This window comes from Thamnophis elegans, chromosome 10 (assembly GCF_009769535.1).
Source record: "Thamnophis elegans isolate rThaEle1 chromosome 10, rThaEle1.pri, whole genome shotgun sequence".
Lineage (NCBI taxonomy): Eukaryota > Metazoa > Chordata > Lepidosauria > Squamata > Colubridae > Thamnophis > Thamnophis elegans.
In genome coordinates this window covers 28,930,786-28,949,449 of record NC_045550.1, presented here as the reverse complement: position 1 = coordinate 28,949,449, position 18,664 = coordinate 28,930,786, and the positions used below count along the sequence as shown (strand labels likewise).

At 34.1% G+C, this 18,664-nt stretch overlaps 1 protein-coding gene across 2 annotated transcripts in view; it reads left to right on the top strand.

Annotated features, from left to right (window-relative positions):
• The window catches only part of ARMC8 (armadillo repeat containing 8), a 55,532-nt gene that overhangs the window by 10,092 nt on the left and 26,776 nt on the right, over positions 1-18,664 (top strand). Inside the window, exons 3-5 of one of the 2 annotated variants that reach the window (XM_032225201.1) lie at positions 4,639-4,710; positions 18,136-18,278; positions 18,371-18,468. In XM_032225201.1, the coding sequence (XP_032081092.1) occupies positions 4,639-4,710; positions 18,136-18,278; positions 18,371-18,468 (313 nt within the window). The remainder of the gene's footprint in view (positions 1-4,638; positions 4,711-18,135; positions 18,279-18,370; positions 18,469-18,664) is intronic. The other variant, XM_032225202.1, reaches the window with a different exon arrangement.

Below are 18,664 nucleotides of genomic sequence, written 5' to 3'. Positions count from 1 at the left end.
TTAAATGAACTGTTGTAAGTCGAGAACTGCCTGTAATTGCTCTATTTTACAAAATAAGATATGGATAGTATGAGCTAAGCTGTGGGATTGTAACTACAGAGAGCAGATGGAGATAAATAAAAGAGTAAAACAAGGAGAAGCTTGCCTTTTACTTTCATCACAGAAATTGACATACTTTCACTTTTTCACCTTGGCAGACAGAAGAAAAGCTGCTAAATTAGAAGGACACAGAGAATCACTAGAACAATTTGCAGGCAAGATTATTTCACCAGGGATGTTGCAGAAAATGTTTGAGGAATTCATTGAAAAAGAATTGTCACTCTTGGGGAGAATCTTAGATAATCTTAGATAATCTTAGAATCTTTTGCTATGAATGGATTTATTTCAAAGATCGCCTGTTTAAATGTACCGTTTAAACAATGTACCATTTAAACAATGTACCATTTAAACAATGGCATAAATATATCTAAATTTTATATTAGAGAAAAAAGTTAAAGTTAAATATAAAGTGTTGCAAGATGCAAAAGAAAGAAAACTGGATTTATTAGATTTGAAATTGTATTTAATTGCTTGTTGTTTGATAGGGATGAAAGAATGAATATTGCTGAAAAATGAGACTTTTACAGTTAGGTGACAACCTCATGTTTTGATGACATGTACCTTAATGGTATGATAAAGTTAAAATTAATGTAAACTTTAAAAATCTTATTAGATATGTGATATTGGGAATATGGAATAGATATAAACTCAGTTGGTGCCCAAAAACACATTTATGGATAACCAGCTCAGGAATGATATAGAAGAGAACTGGCAGACCTATCTGGAAATTTAGTTGATGTACTGGGACGTACTGGAAAACCATCAAAGGGAATTTAAAATGAAATCAATAGAGCAATTAATAGCAAAAGGATATAGTTGTCAGTGGTTTTTCTATTTATAGGTCTCAAAAAGATTTAAAATGGATAAAAATAACATGATATAGAGGAAAATAAGACTGAATTTGAAATACAATTGTATACTGATGATGAACATCTAACTGCTAAAATGTATAAGCTTTGTTGTCATTTGAAACACAGGAAGAATAAGTTAAAATGTATGATAAAGTAGACTAAGAATTATGATTATAATATGCAGATGGATCAGTGGAAAAATACATGGCTAAAAGGATTGAAATTGATATTGTGTTGTGATCCCAGAAATAAATTTTATAAAAAGATGTATTGTTGGTACATGATGCCAAAGAATGTATAAAGATTGTGTAAAGCACTCCAAATGTATGTTGGAAATATGCACAATAGGAAGGAACATTTTATAATGCTTGGTGGACATATAAAAAGGTAAACAATTTGATTCAAATGCATATTTTGATACAGAGAATTTTAAAGATCAATGGTTAATTGAAGACAGAACTTTTCCTTTTAGGACTAATGGATAAACAGTTAGAAAAAATAATATTATTTCAATATATGACTACTATGGAGAGATTATTATATAAATAAAGATGGAAAGATTCAACACTACTTATTATGGAGGAAGGGTTGATGAAGTTAACAGATTTTGTTGAAATGGATAAATTGGTTTCTTTGATTACAGAAAAGTTACTATCTATATTTGTTGGTGATTGGAAACCTCTTATAGAATTTGTGTGTAAATATAAAGTATGATATATAGACAGGATAGATTATAGAAAGAAAAGTAATATGATAGAACTTTAGAGTGAGGTTAAAATATATTAATAACTGCTGTGAAGAATATTGGAAGCCACTTCTTTGTTCTTTTTCTTTTCTATTTTTCCTTACCTTTTTCTTCTTTTCTTTTGTCCTTCTTTTGCATTTGCTTTTTTTCTTTCTTACTAATAGTTTGCATTACTTTTTAATTTTTTCTTTAAAGATATCAATAAAAATTACACATACACAAACACACACACACACACACACACACACGAGCATGAACATCATCCCAGCAGCCTAGCTAAAGCAAGCAGGCACATGCATGGAGCAGCAGCAACATAGGAAGATGAGCAACATAGGAAGATGCTGGCAGAAGATGATCATGTGACAGTGGCAAAGGCATCAGTTCATACTGTCTAGTAAATCATTCCTGTATTTTTATCAAGAAAATAACGTGTAGAAAATTTAAAACGATTGACAATATAGTCCAGATGATGGCCCCATCGAGATTCCTCTTTCCAGACAGGTACAGGATTGTTGTCTTTAGTCATTTCTAGTTGCTCCTGTTTAAATGTGGGGAACTCACTGCTAAAGAGCCAGCTTTGATTTGTCAGTAGGAGATCGCCCCACTGCTCAGCCGCCAAATTTGGAGGACCTCAGTGTTAGGCATTTATTTATTTTTCTTTCTTTGTGTGTGTGTGTGTGTGTGTAGGCTGTGATGGAATGTTTCAGCAACATACCTTTTCCTTATATTTTAATGGTTTGGCAGATGATATTTATATGTGCTTTTTCTGAATAGTGCATTGTTTTTGAAATTATATTCTGATGTTTTTTATATTGGAATATATGTAACTTGAAATTAAGAATTTACATTGCATTCTTAGCTTGTGTTCGCAGAGGAACTGAACTTCAAAAAATGCTATCCGGCATGAGTAAGAATGAGAAGTTCAGCTAAGGCTGGAGAGGGAAAGCAAGTGAGAACACTTTAATTTAAGAATGTGGTTGATTTTTAGCTGTTTTTGCTTTGCACTTTGTGAATTGAAAATTTAGGAAGACTTCTAAAAGCAAATCAGTAATTACTCAGAAGTACTGACTCATAGGTATTAGTGAAGATGAAATGAGCTAAGCTTCATCAGCGTTTTCTATCACTTAAGGAAAATAAGTATTTTTGTAACCTTATGTCCAGCTACAGTTGAGATAGGCAAATCCTGGGTTTTGGACTATCCTAAAAATGCAAACAATGTATCAACTCAATATTCAATGTTTCATGCCAACTGCATTGTGACTGTTCATTTGCAACATAAACACCTTATTGATAAACAGTGCTTGATTACTATTTCTTAGTTATTACTGCTATTGAAGATAGCTAAACATATTTGAAATGGCTCTGACCATGCTTTCTTTAGAATTGCATGAAAATTAATATTGGAGTTGATTCATAAAAGTGTACTGCAGCTGGTTTTGGAAAGAAAACAGCTTTCAAATTTGCAAACAATGCATGCACAGTGTGATCTCTGGCAGGAGGAGCCAAGATGGAGTAATTGAGTTCATATATAAGAATATTTTGTTTATGGTTACTCCCAAATTTAGTTTTTAATACAAGTAGTCCTTGAATTACGACCACAATTGGACCCAGCATTATGTTTCTAAATGAAAAATTTGTTGAGTGAGTTTTGCCCTATTTGATGACTTTTCTTGCCATATTTGTTAAGCGAATCACTGCAGTTCTTAAATTAGTAACACGGTTATTAAGTGAATTTGGCTTCCCCATTGACTTTGCTTGCCAGAATATGATCACATGACTCCAGGACACTGTAACCATCATAAATATGAACTAGTTGTCAATCATGAGAATGTAAATCATGTGATGCTGCAACATGATAAAAGTGAAAAATGATCTTAAGTCATTTTTTTCAGTGCCATTGTAACCTCAAATGGTCACTAAATGGACTGTTGTAAGTCAAGGACTACCTGTATTATTTTTATTGCTTCAAATCTATAAACAGAATGAAAGAAGAAGCCCAAATAAAAAATATTAAAAGGAAATAAAAAAGCAAGAACACATGTTAGTAACAAATCCAAAACAATATTGGCCATAAGAGTAAAATTTAATAGACTTTCTACTACTTTGATAAATATTATGTAGGCATTAAAGTGAATGCATGTTTTCCATCCAGGGTTTTAAATCATAGCATTAGAATCTCCATTGGAGTAAAATAGTCTTCTTAAAAGCAGCTGCCACATGATTAATTGGCAGGTTCCAAATGTTTGAAATATAATTTAACATCGCATTGATGTGTTCATTAGGATAATGGTTCAACATTTATTTAAGTTATTAGCTCATTGATTTCTTAAAATCAATTTTATTGCATTGATTTCCTATTATTAGTCATTTAAAGTTGCCTGAAATATCTCCATCTCAATCTTGGTACAGCTTTTCAGTTGTATAAAACATTTAACTGTAGATTTAGGAAAAACTTTCTTTACAAATAAACATTTAGGTGTTTCAGATATTGCCAATATAATAGGACGAAATTGTAACATCAAAAGATGTTGTAATTGAATATAATGCCATATGACAGTGTAAAGTAAACCAAATTAAATTTTTAGCCTTTTTTTTTAGCCTCATACTCAAATGCAGCCACTGTAAAGTAGGAATAGTGGCCATATTGGGATTTTTATGTTTTATTTTTAAATTTTTACTTCTAACTCTATCCTAATTTAACACTTTGATACTGCTATCTGATCTATATGCCAGTTGGCTTTATAATAAATGATCAAGTTCACACTTCTGTGGTTTGAATAGCTGGTATTAGAGAAATGTCACATATTTATATTAATAATGGGGATGTTATTTTTTCCTGTTCAGTACTTAGATGTAGCACATAAATGGTGCTACATTCTGCAAAACTGAGCTAGTAGTATCTCAGCATAATTTACTAGGGTTTTTCTCTTTCTGGATTTACAGAGATATGAAAAATGCTGTAATTGGAAACAACAAACAAAAAGCCAACTTGATTGTTTTGGGAGCAGTTCCAAGGTATGTCCTCTGCTACTCTCATTTTCACTGATTCACAGTCTCATTAAGCCATTAAGGACACTTAATTTCTTGACTGTCGCTGATACTCTATATTTTTATATAGCTGAGATTAGTAAATCGATTGTTTATATGGATACATCTGTGCTGAAAAAATTGGAAAGAATGTCTGTTTCAAAGCTATGAAAATAGTTCAAAAGTCACTGGTTAATAAAACTTCTAAAATAAAATACCTAAACCTGTTTCTTCCCTATCTTACTTGCATGAAGATTTCATATAAGAATTTTGGAGGAAAACACTTTTAATTTAAAAAAAGAAGCAATTTCCTTTTTAAATTGTGAGGTTAACTTCCAGGCCACCTAATTACTAATCATCTATAGCAAATTTCTACAATTTGTTTAGTGTCTAACATCCTGTTACCAAGTTTCTCATAGTAAACATAAAGTATCAAGTTGTTTCATGTAAATTTGTGGATCTATATCATTTTTTACATATTCCTAAGACCTTTTGCCATAAAGTTGTCTGAAAATCAATAATCTTGTAATCGTTAACAAGACTCCTATTATTCAACACCATTCTTTTTTTATTTCATTTATATCTTGCATCTCCATAAGTAAAAGCACTTCCAATTCCATTTTTATAATGCTTTCATCCTATTATTGTTTTTTACTTTAATTTTTTTGATGGAAGAAGCCTTTAGTTCCTTTTGATAAAACAATGGGCTTCTGAATTAATTGTTGATCTACTGTAAAGCACTCCAAAATCAACCAGTAGAACTTAACCCCCCTCCTAAAGTCAACCCCCAGCCTAAAGTTATCCAGCTGGATTTCATATGTAAGGTGGAACTAGAACTCACATTTCTCTGGTTTCTACTCTGGTGCTTTAGCCACTAGATGACACTGGATCTCACTATAAACTACTAACATAAGGCTATTGACTATTTCCATCACAGGTAGCCTTTTATTTTGACTACTAATTTAGTGACCATTCACTGTTATAATGGCACTAAACTAAAGGGACTTAAGAAAGGTCCTGGAAGTTCCTGTAGTCACAGTTTCCCTGCAGTTACATGACCAGCTTTTATATCTTCCCAGTCATCTTCCCACAAACAAAGTCAATGGGAAGTAGACAGGAGGCTCACAAGTTGTCCCACTGCTCTTTTGCCCACTCAAAACACCCGCAGAGCCACCTATACTTCATAGTACCAACCCAGCTACCTGCACTCCTTTGTGGTACCTGCCCATGGAACTGCAGCAGCTTCCCCCCTCAAGTCTCATACACAGCATTTATTTGCTGGCTTACTTGCCTAGGACTCAAATCTCTTCTCATTTTTATGTCTCATGAGGTTGTCGCTTAAAGACTTGTGTGGTCCTGGGGTTGTTGGGATTGCCATCACTAAGCATGATGTAATGTTTTATGGCCACATTTCTTGACAATGGAAATTCTGATCCCAATTGCTGTCCAACTTGAATACCACCTTCCCCTCGATTTGTACCAATATGTTTTTTGCTTTTGCTTTGTCAGCAAAATTAAAATGTCAGCATTAATAATTATGACTAAAGTATATAATAGACCTGGTTTACTCATAATGTGCTCTTTAACCTCTAGGCAAAACAACACTATTTTGAGGTTTAGGTTACCTTATTGTCCAGATAATCCACAGACCAGATGCAGCTATCCAGTACTTTCTTTGTTCATGGCACAGAAATGCAATTTTATTCTGATTTTGGAGAAGAAATAATATAATTATTTGAGCCTTAAAATAGGGTTTACCTTAAATAGGGTTGACCTTAAACTTACATCAACTACATCATAAACTCTGAAAACTTTTTAAAAATGGTCTACTTTGCATTTGTTTAAAATCTGATGTGTCAGATTTTAACATTTTTATAAGCAGAGTAATGATATGGCTGTGTACCTGAATGCTTTATTCTTTCACTTAGTAATTCCTAGATATGATGACCATTACATTTGTGCAGTGTCTTCAGGCCAGGGCCCCCTTGATTCTTGATTGATTAGAAAGGTGAAGGATAAATCTAAATAAATAAAGCCTCCTATGAGTCAAATTAGTATAACTATTTAGTGTGATACAAATGTAGTAATACTTCCACGCATTTAAAAAATAGATGGGAATTAGAATTATAAAAGCAAAAGATTTCAAGCAAACAGGAGGCATATGCCTACTAATTCAATGATATTAAGCAAAGAAAATATTAATCTGCACTGAGAAATGGTAAAATTAATTCTTATTCTTAATATACAAATTCTAGAGTCCTTCAGTTTCTTGGTCTGGAGAGATTCAGGTTCTTTTTTCTGTTAGATCATAGAACTCATTGAATGACTTTAGGTTAGTGAAAGTAAAATTAAGGCAGACTATATACTACATACTTTGACTCATTCCAACTCAAAACAGGATATAAACGCATGTAATGTAAAAAATCAGTACAGTCACCAGTAGTATATGTATATGTCAAGTTAATTTAGCATGAAGATAACAATGGACAAAAATGGTTTTAGTTACTGAAAATGAAATTGCATATAGAGGCAAAAGCTATTTATTGCAAACTAGAATATCGAATCTCCCCTTATACTTGAAAATAAAAATAAAAGCAATAATGCTGGAGTTCAAGCTGAGCAACAGTTTGTTACAATAGTATAGTACAAGGAATTGTTTTTGACTCAAGACAGTAGGTATATAGAAATGTAACTTGTATATACCCAAGATTATGTTGCTGATAAAGTTATCAAGTATCTTAGTAAAACTTCATTAATGGGCAACTTAGTCCTTTTGATAAACAATATAGGAAGAAGTTAATGATTATTTTTCCCAAAAGGTGCTTTATTATTATTTACTAAAGTAAACTTGTATTATACTGTCATGAGAAAGATATTGAGATCACATAAATAAATAAATCAACTTTTAAAATTTATTTATATTATGAATGATGATGATGAAGAATCAGTTGTAGATAAAAATGTCCTCAAAATTTAGCTATCCTTGACATTTATAAAATACCAAAGCTCTTATGCTATATAACTGCAACTCTATGCATTTTTACTAAAGAGTAAAACAATCCTTGGTAATGGTTTGAGTAAAACAGTCAAACTCATAGACTTCTGCATAGACTTGAATGGAATGCACTTACTGTATATATTTTAGCAGGCTTATATGCCACTCATACATGTCTTACAAACCTACAAAACAGTTAACAAGATTTAAAACAATAGTATAATAGCATAAATAGAAAAAACAATATCACTTCCCAAGTGCCAAGAAGCTACCATAGCCCATTCTACCGGAGAACAAAAACAATCCCTAAAATCCCTGACAACATGCTTCACTTTATCCTATATCCTTCCCTAATCCCTATATTTAATAATTGAAAAAAGAAGAAGAAAGGGTCCTGTCATTTATGCTGAAATCCACCTGCAATATTCTTCATGTCTCCTCCAATACCTTGTTCCGTGTTCACATATAACTCTTAATCTGGTATTCATTCATTCATTCATTCATTCATTCATTCATTCATTCATTGTTTCAATTTGTATAGCACCTATCTCAAATACGTACTCCTGGGCAGGCACAGTAGTTAAAACTATATAAAAACATAATACAAATATATATATAAAAATGAAGCAAAAAAGTATTCAATAGCACAGTCAGTAGCCAAGGTATAACAAGAATTGTCAATGACAATCAACATAACCATTGTAGAGATTTAACCACACATCCCAATCCCCAAGCCCAGTGGCAAGTCTTTAAGGCCTTACAAGAAGTCAGAAGAGTCAGGGTGAATCTAATTTTTGAAAAATATCTACTTTTGTAGGGGGTACCAAAAGCAATAAGCTGAACCAATTGCCAATTACAATAACCCAAAATTGAAATATCCAACTTTTCCCAACATCATCAGTAATGTGTTTCCTTCCTATTGTTGAAGAAAAACAATAAAGGGCAGAAGAAAATCTCTGCTTGATGTTATGAGAAAATGGAAAGCTTAGCTACTTTTTCTCCTCTCTAGCAAATCTCCACATTTGGTGAAGAAAAATTTAGCCACTATAACTGGAGAAGAGAGGGCAGGTTTGTGAGATGACAAGGAGCACAAAGCAGGTGTTACTGCTAGGAATATCTACTTCAAGAAGTTTGATATTTCTCCCTAAGCATTAAAGCACACATACAACTTGGTTTGCTGGGGAGGCTTCAATTGAAATGGCCATGGAGGCAGAGAGCCTTGCAGCTGGATGGGAAAGGAGCACGGTATTTGAAATTCTGCATGCTGTCAAATTTCTTCAGTCTTCCTTGCTATCTGAATCTCAATATTTTCATAGAAAATTGCATTTTCCACTGGAAAATACCACTTTTCTTTTATGTAACTAACATTGATCCAGCCTAGCTTGTACCAAGATGGAGAGTGTTGTAAGGAATGTCCTTAATGAATTCTATAGATGAATCCTGAGCTGTGCTAGCTTGACTATGTTCACATTACAAGAAGCTAGATTCTTCAAGTGTGCTGTGAGGTTATGTTGTGAATATAACCTATAGAGTTGTGTTAATTTGCCTTACCTCATTTATTAGGCGCAAATGATGTTTGTCAATAGTAGTTGCTAGAGCAAAACACTTAACATGCTAATTATATTTTGTTTAAAAACTTCCCAAATTGTAACTCAGGAACTGAGAAGTAGTATTTAAAGGAAACAGAAGTCACGACCAAACACTTACTATCTAACATCTGTTCATATAATGGTTTATAGCATGTACAATTCCCAAAAGGATGGCTAAAGTTTGTTTTTCCCCTTCAACTGTACACAATCCTTTCCTTCATTTTGCTAGAAACATAATTGCAGGTTTTGCATAGTTTGGCATCTTTTATCCAATATGAAATTGTGAGTGAGGGCATGTTTACAATTACAAAATGGTCTCAAAAATGTTAATACCTGATTATCATTAAAAGCTATGCCTCTTTCTCAGATACTCAAAAAATCTAGAAAAATAAAAGGCATAAAACAGTATTGGTCAAATTCAATGAATGTTTTATTAATTGCTCATCTGTAGTTCAATTTATCTCTGTTGCAGTTGTTTTGACACCTTCCTTAGTTGTCCAGTACTTATAATTTCTTTGGTAGAGAAATTCTATGAAATTATGCAGTATACCCTTACCTAAATAGTTAAATGAAGTAAGAAAGCATCCTGAGGATTAGACTATTTTCACTTCAGTATAAAATAATTGGAAATAGGAAGAAGTAGTGTTTCGTTGTTCCAGTGATTGCAGAGTAAGTAGGTAATGGCGATTCTCCAATTCACAGTGCTTTATGCAAATAAGACTTTGATGTTCATAAAAAACTATGATTAGAATGACAATTGAAATATTTATTTCATTAAGTGTATCCTGTTATGCTTGTTTTTTCTTAACATTCAGAGGTGTTTGAACATGTGGTAAATACCTAAATTATAGTATAGTGGAAAATATTGTCAAAGGTATCCTTTAGCAACTGAGAAAATATAGCTTAACACTCTGATGTATCTTTCTGGCCAATATATTTATTAAACTCTGCTGCATAGAATTGGCAGAAATTGCTGATTTGCTTCTTTCTTTTTTTTTTTTTTAAAGGATAGTCTCCCCACCACCCCATCTCCCCCAGCAGTGATTGCTAATTCTTGGGTTTGGAAAAATACACACTTATATCTACGGGAACCAAAAAGATAATGTTGTATTAGTTCATCTTAGAGAGTTTTACTTTGTTTATAGTTTCAGGGTTTATCCCTTGGAAGTCTATCAACCACACGAGATAATAAACTTAATGGCACAAAGTTTAGCATATTTGGTTTCGACTCTTATCCTTGTCCAAATTATGTTCCTGTCATTTTCTTGGATGATTTTTTTTCTGGTTATATAGCTTAAAAAATAAGTTATACATTTGAAACAAGCAGTTATATAAATTGAAATAATAAATAAATAATGAATGATATCAGATCTCGCATGTCAGTTGTTGATGCAATGCTGTGTTCTAATATGAATTTTTATGCAATAGTTTGATATGAGTTCTGATTGCTTATTTTAAAATGGAAAATGGAACTCTTAAAATTGAAAACAATATAAGTGAAATGTTTATTTTATTTTATTATGCTAAGGAACATGATCTTGAGAAAGAATACAACAACCAAATGTTACATTTATTGAATGGAAGTAGGAGTCACAGTATGAATCTGAGTTTGTATGGTACAGGAGAACAGAATGATCCATTTCAATTATTATGAACACATGCACACACACACGATTTCTATGTATTTTGCCTTCATGCCTCTTTCTTCCTTCCTACCTATTTGGCATGTAACAGTTGGAAGTTTCCTAGTTACTGATAAATGGATATTGATTATAGATATAGGCAATCACTACTTGCATTCTACCTGTTTTGGATTACACCTTTCATAAGGTTCATTCACCATGGGCAGATTTTAGGGATTATTGAAGTCCAGAATATTTGGAAGGCACCAGATTGCTCCTCCTTCATTTTATTAAAATCAGGACAATTTAGGATTTGAAATCAGTTTTAAACTCAACCTACCTGAAAGCATGGGTTTAGTTTTTCCACTCCAGAAAGTTATTTTCTAATTTAGATGTAATGAAAAACCATTGTTATTTAATCAAGAATTTGTTATTTATGAGATACCAAAAACATAAGATAAAAGATAGCACAAGAATTAAGCATCCTAGATTATATGACTGATAAGATGAAAAATAGTAATATGACACTATTGCCTATTCTGTTTCTCCTATAGAATGTTAGGGAACATTCCGTTCTTCCTCCCATATGATTTGTCCTCTTTCCCAAACCTGTTAGTACTTCTTAAACACTGAGTATTTGCAGCATGCATTGGGCTCTATAGGTATTTTCTTGCTTTAAGCATTGGAAACACATGAATGTATACTTTGACTGTGGGATGTTGTGCATAGACAATGTAATACGTATTATTATATGTACTATTGATAATAATTTCTGAAAACCAAAAATGAAGAAAACTAAGGATCTTTCTAAATCTAGTAAATTAACAAGTGTACAGTATAAGATGCTAAATATGTTACCAGTGTAGATACAAATAATATACAATATATGTATTATAATAGCATTCTTAGATAATTTTTAATTATATAATAATAAAAAATAATTCTATAACTCACCCTTAACAGTCCTTTATATTCATAGAAAGAATTGAGTATATTTATTATGGCATAAACTTTTATGGAGTAAAGCAGGGATGAGGAATGATAGATTCCTGGGTGATTTGCAGGCTATCTGTAGATGTTTCTTAGCAACAGTAAAACAGTTATCATTCTAACTGTTCATTCTAACTGTTCATTCTAAAATATTAAGAATCCTTAATATTTTAGCCTAATTTAGATTTATAATGGTATATACAGGTTATCCCCAATGTTTGGCTGTTGAGTTTGATACATGTAGTTGTCAAGTTAGACAGTAATGGAGCCTGCATCATCCAAAAAGTTACTGTTTTCTAGTTTAGATTTAGTGAAAAACTGTAGTTACATAATCGCAAATATTTTATTTATGGGATATCAAAAACATGAGCAAAGAGACAGTATAAGGATTAAATGCCCTAGATTATTTGATTGATAATTGTCATTAATGATTGGTCATTAAGTAAGCCAGTAGTTTGCTATGGACGTGGATTTGCTGAAAACTGGAAGCAACTGCTGGTTTTCAACAAAACTCATACAATGCTACTGTGTAACCGTGAGACTCTGCAAATGGTCATAAATGTGGCCATGTTGCTGAGTGCCCAAAATGTTCCCCACCAAGTGTCAGAAGTACTTTGGGTCTTCCGTAATAGCAAATGATCAAGTGACAGTCCGTAAATTGAGGATTACTTGTATAATTCAGTGTTGTGCTATCTCCTTATTGTTTTACACTTTGTTCCCAGTTATAGAGTTCTGAGTAAATGATGTTATATTTTTGAAGTCTATCCGTAGCTAGTATACAGTTCATCTCATTGGGGTAAAACAAGTTCCTACAGCAGTTAAAGTATCTACTAAGGATGTACACAAACTATTCCTATTCTTGTTATATGTGCTTAACTGACTTGCCCTTACTCTGTGTTGCTTCTGTTGAACCAAGGAGAAAACAAAAAACAAAACAAAACAAAGAATACATGAGCATATTTGTGAAGTAGAACAGAAAAGGAGCTCAACAAGATTAGGAAGTTTCCTCCTTCAGTAGCGAAGGTGTTCATGGGTCCTTGTGTCATTGATGTAGTCAGAAAAAAATTCAAACCAGGTTCAGGCAAAACAAAAACATAAGAGAGAGAAAAAGGCTTTTTATGGGGGAAAAAAGAGCACATTCATTTAAAAAATATTATATACGTTTCCACCACTCAACTAGTTCCAGAAAATGCTGGGAGAGATGGATTCAATGTTTTCTGTAATTGTTCTTTGGGAAATAGTAGTTCAGTTTCAAAGCTTTTAATCTTGTAACACAGTGATGTGAATAAACTGATATGCATTGAATTAACCTCTGGTGTAAAGCCTATTGATAAGCAAATATCATATTTGTTTGTTTGCTTATCATAAGATTTGAAAGAGAGAGGTAGCATCTCTATTCTAAATTTTTAACTCTATCATTAAAGTATTTTTTATTCCAGTACAATATTGATTGTATAATATACATATTATTGACATTCTAGTATTTAGATAGCTTAGAATCTTGAAAATAGAGAAAGGAAAAATGAATACAATAAATACTATAATAGTTAAATTTTTTCTATCTTTAGATAGAAAAGTTTGGTAATTATATAATTAAACAATCCATAGAATTAAAAAATCTAAGACTCAGTTATTTAGAAGGAACAGTTCTCAGCCTTTTCATAAGATAATGGTAGTCTTTGAATTATAATAATTCTTTCAGCAACCATTCAAAGATACAAAGGCACTGAATGAAAGGTCTTTTGATCAGTCCTTAACAATCTGGCTGTTGTAGCCGCCCTGTAATCACGTGACAAAATTTGGGAGTTTACCAACCATCTCAACTGATTGTAATATTCTGCAGTCATGTGATTCCTGTTGACCTTTTCTTCTGGCTGTGATAGATTACAGTATCACAGCAGTTTCCAGCAAGGAGGGAGCGCATTCCAAGGAGGAGGCGACATGAGACAGCACAGTCTAGAGCTAGATCACTGGAGGAGGAAGAAATTTATAAGTCAGAATCTCCCAGGGTATATCTATTAGGCTAGGCTAGCATAACTTTAGTCTGGCAAGATTCTGTCCATACAGTATATGCAGGTAAAGAACTTAACTTTCTAACAATCTAACAATTAAAGATCTAACTTTAAATTGGTTAGATTGTTTTACACCTTTTGGGAGCCAGGTCTGACACTGGCTTCCCATTGACTGCTTGTGCGAAACTGGCATGGAAGATTGTAAGTCAGGCTCTTGGGTATGTCTCCCCCATCTCCTATCAGCCTTCACAGATAAACTGACAGGAAACAGCACTAAATGAACGAATTCAACTTTATTGTGAGGCTACAGCAGAATCTTGAAAGTCTGAAGGCATAAACTTCCTATTGTCACTTTTAACTGTTTGATCCACTTGTGTGGGTTCTTCCTAAATTTCTTTCTCTAGTTGTTAAGCCACTGGGGCTGTTGCTACTCTTGTTCGATTTCCTAATCACCATCTCCTCTTCACATATTTCATTATACCTCAGTGGAACTTCCTTTACTTGTACACACTGTGCCTTCACTCCCATGCTGTGTACATGCTGTGCCTTCACCCCTTCACTAATAACACACTCATAGCATCCTTGTTTCCCACCTCACACAGCTACATGCTCCCACCAGCACCCTTCTTCTTTGGATCTCCCTGCATTCACACATATTCATGTAATCTATGCATGCATAAACCAGTGCCCTCCTTCCCTGGGCTTTCCTACATTTGCATACGCTCCATGACCGCTTTCTCTCTGCATGCACACTCATGCACTCATTAATGCCATCCTTTCCAGGCCTCCTTATACTTGTACACATTTCTTCCCAGGCCTCCCTGTAGGCTCACACTGCACATCCCATTCCTTCCCCAAGCCATGTGCCCCCATCTAATGATCTTTCAAAAAGCTTCTGGTCTTCTCCAGGTCTCATGAAAATGGGAGTGCTGTTTGGAGAGTAGCAGCAGCCCCATTTTCATGGCCCTTCAAAAGACTTCATTCTCCAAATTGTGTGCACCATTCCTTCTCCAGATAGTATGCTCCTTCTTGCGAGACCTGGGGCAAACCAGAGCCTTTCCAAAGGATTGTAAGAATGGGATGTATAGCTTGGGGAAGGAATGGGATTTATGGCTTGAGAATAGTATAAAGTAGCAACGGCCAATAGTGTGCAGCTTGAATAGCATTTCTCAGTGGCAATGGCGATGACTCTGGGCCTGAATTACAGACCTTGAAGCTGTGGCAAATGGATGACACTGCTAGAGTTCCTGGGCCCCTACCTCAGCCCCAAGTCTCCTATTGCTGCCAACAGCTGCCATGGTATTGAGACACCAAAGGGCATAGATCTAGGGGACATAAGTGGGTGGGGGGATTGTAGTGCCCCTGCCGACATAAGGGCTGCAAGCAAATTGTGATCACGTAAGCACTGGGTGCTGCAACCAGTCTAAACCTGATTTACCTGATTGCACCTTAATTGCAATCATGTGACTATGGAAGTGTGATGCAGTGGTCATAAATGTGAGTAAAAGTCATAAAGTATTTTTTTCAAGACTGTCATAACTTCAAACTGTTGTTAAATAAACATGGGTAAGTAGAAAACTACCCGTTATAGCACTTAAAAATGCATTACTTTGTGGTTCCAATCAGTCAGATAAGTGAATAGATATCTGTAGAGAGCTTGCAAAATAAAAAGCATGGAATACTGTTCTGAATGCATGTAAAAAAATCAGGTAGGTTCACAAGCTGCATAATAACTTGAAGAAACCATGATAAAACTAAAAAAAGAAAAAACTGCTCATTATTTCTGCAGCATAGTGTGCAGGCAAAAAATTGAGAGAGACAAAATAAATAAAGAATTATTTCAGTAAAAAACCTTATGCTCAAGGATTTTTTCTTTATTCATGAAAACTGATGCTCAGGAATGTATTTTACAGACTTCCATTAGAGTTTGTGTGTGGGAGTTCAGCCCACAAATGAGTTGAAGCTGATATTGCCTCATTTGTGTTGCTAACATAGCTTTCCACAGTTGGTTACTTCATGTTCAAAATTGCCCCCTTAGGGATTAAACATTCGTTTAAAATAAACACGTCCAGCTCTTTTATCTTATATAATGTGTTCATTTAATGAATGCATTTTCCTCTACTATAACCTCCTTTTGTATAAGCCAAATTTATCCTAAAAGCTAAAGCAATAAATATTTTTTTAAAAAAATAATGTTAGCAGATTTGCTTTATTGCATTAAAAATGTTTTTGATGTATGTGAAATTCTTAGAGCTGGACATGCTTATTTTTAAATTACTTTTAATTACTTTGTTTTTATTAACATGGAGATAAGGTAACTAGTTCTTCACTTTTGAGTATAACACAACATGCTGAAAGTGCAGTGATTTATCATAGATGCTTTCCTATTATTTGATATATTTAGAATTATTGTAAAGTTATGTAATGTTACTAGTTGGCAAAATGTTTTTACCTGGTTGCTTCCATGATATTTATTTTTAATTGTGTCAGGGATTTGATTAGGAAAAATGTTATTTGCTTATGGCTTTTTGGTATATGTGAAACCACCCATTTGACTTAATATTATGCACAAAATTTTGATTCTGTGTAAAGATTCTCCTGCAATTGGAACATGCCTTGTTCCTGTAGTTTTATTTTTAAAATATTTCAGCAATTTTCTGGTATTTTCAGTGTCATTTGTGATGCTAAATAGATCATATTTCCATTTATTTCTAATAGACATTTTAAACAGACCATAATTAAGCTTTTTGCAGGATACCTTCACTATCTTTGACTTTTTTATTCTGTTATAGTTAACTTTTATATTCAATTATTTTAACAATTCTTTTAATTGTTCTAGGTTTGTACTAATAAAGTTCTTTTCAAAATAAATCGCATCTCTTTCCGTATTTCCTTTTGCTTCTTGCCAACTTCTTTGATATTTTTTGCTACCTGTGTTTTAAATATATGTATTGCCCATTTCTTCCAAAATAGCTCTTCACTCTGACCTGGTACTGCTAATTTAAACTGGACACAAGCTAATTAACTTTCCATTGTAATTCCATTTTTTCAACATTGGTTTTCGATATAATGTTCACATTTTTTTATCTATCTAATGGAATCCAGCTAGGGTTTTGTGTAAACATCATCCATTAGCATTTTTATAATCTGCTTTTGTTTATATAGGACAGTGATGGGCAACCTTTTTGGCGTGGTGTGTCAAAAATCGGCAAAAAATCGAGCATAACTCGTGTTGTGTGTCACTTTGACAAAAACATAATTTTGCGCAATTTATAGTTTAAACTACAAAAATGTATAATTGCAATATATAATTCTATTTAATAAACCAAAAACAAATTATTTAACATACCTGCTTAGTAACTTCTTTCATCCTCACTTTTTTCCAAGAGCTGGGAATGATTAGTTTCAAAATGTCTATTTATATTCCACGTTCTGCTTACTACCGTTTCAGTACATAGAACGCAAAATGATCTGCCATTTTTTTCTATAATGCCATACATCTCGCTCCATGTCTCTTGAAAGGGTCGGCCACTGCCACTACCACTCCCTTTACTTAACCTTTGTTTTTTATTTTTTGGGTGCTTCATCAGTGGGCCAGTGACAGCAGATAGAATTATAGATAGCCAATTAGGGGTTAACTAGCCTAACAAGCTAACACAACCTCCCCCTCGCTTATCTCAGTTATTGTGGGCAATTACAAGTCCATGGCACCCCAATAGTTGCTGCTAATGGCGCTCACAGTTCCCGTTGGCGCTCAGCTGTTCCCTGCTGTGGTGCGGTCGTAACCGACAGTCCCAGGAGTAGACTCTCTGTGCCAGCCTGACTGGAGAGAGGCGCGCACTGTTCCCGCGCTCCTCTCCTGCGGGTCCTCCCTCGCCGCGCTGATGACGTGTGTGCACACGGCACGCACGCCTTACCAGCAGCCCCTGCGCTCAGAAAGGAGCGGCGGCGATACAGTAAGTGAGTGTGGGCGGGGGAGATCACACGTCCCGCCCCCCCGTTCCTCCAGCACAGATTCTTTCATCCTCGGCGGCCGTGCAGGAGTCGAGGATGAATCGCATGAAATCCTGTGCGTGTCACCCCAAATGGCTACGCGTGTCAGCACTGACACGCGTGTCATAGGTTCGCCATCACTGATATAGGAGGATTCTTTATTTGAATTATTTTATGTGATCTTACTTAAATAGTTGTATTTCTACATGTAGGTTGCTCTACTTGCTTCAGCAAGAAAACTCCAGCACTGAGCTGAAAACGGAATGTGCAGTGGTTCTAGGAAGCCTTGCAATGGGTACAGAAAATAATGTTAAATCTCTATTGGACTGCCATATCATACCAGTCTTGTTGCAAGGTATCTGGTTTTTCATTATTTCATTTTTTTAAAAAGTTTTTTGAGGACACAGTTTGTGAGAACTAAAAAAGAATCTAAACTTGTATTTACAGGGTTGCTGTCACCAGATCTTAAATTCATTGAAGCTTGCCTCAGGTGTCTTCGTACTATTTTCACCAGCCCTGTCACTCCTGAAGAATTATTGTATTCAGTAAGTTACAGGCTATAACTGATCTTTTGTGTCTGCATAAAGTTTTATTTCATGTGGGTTTCTGGGAGAATTTAGAATCTTTGAAATTAGAACTATTGCTATTTATCCAAGCTAAAAACTCATTATGACTCATATGGCAAACTATGTTGGTGTGAGAATTGTTTCAGAAAATAATTGGAATTTAAAGTATGCCTAC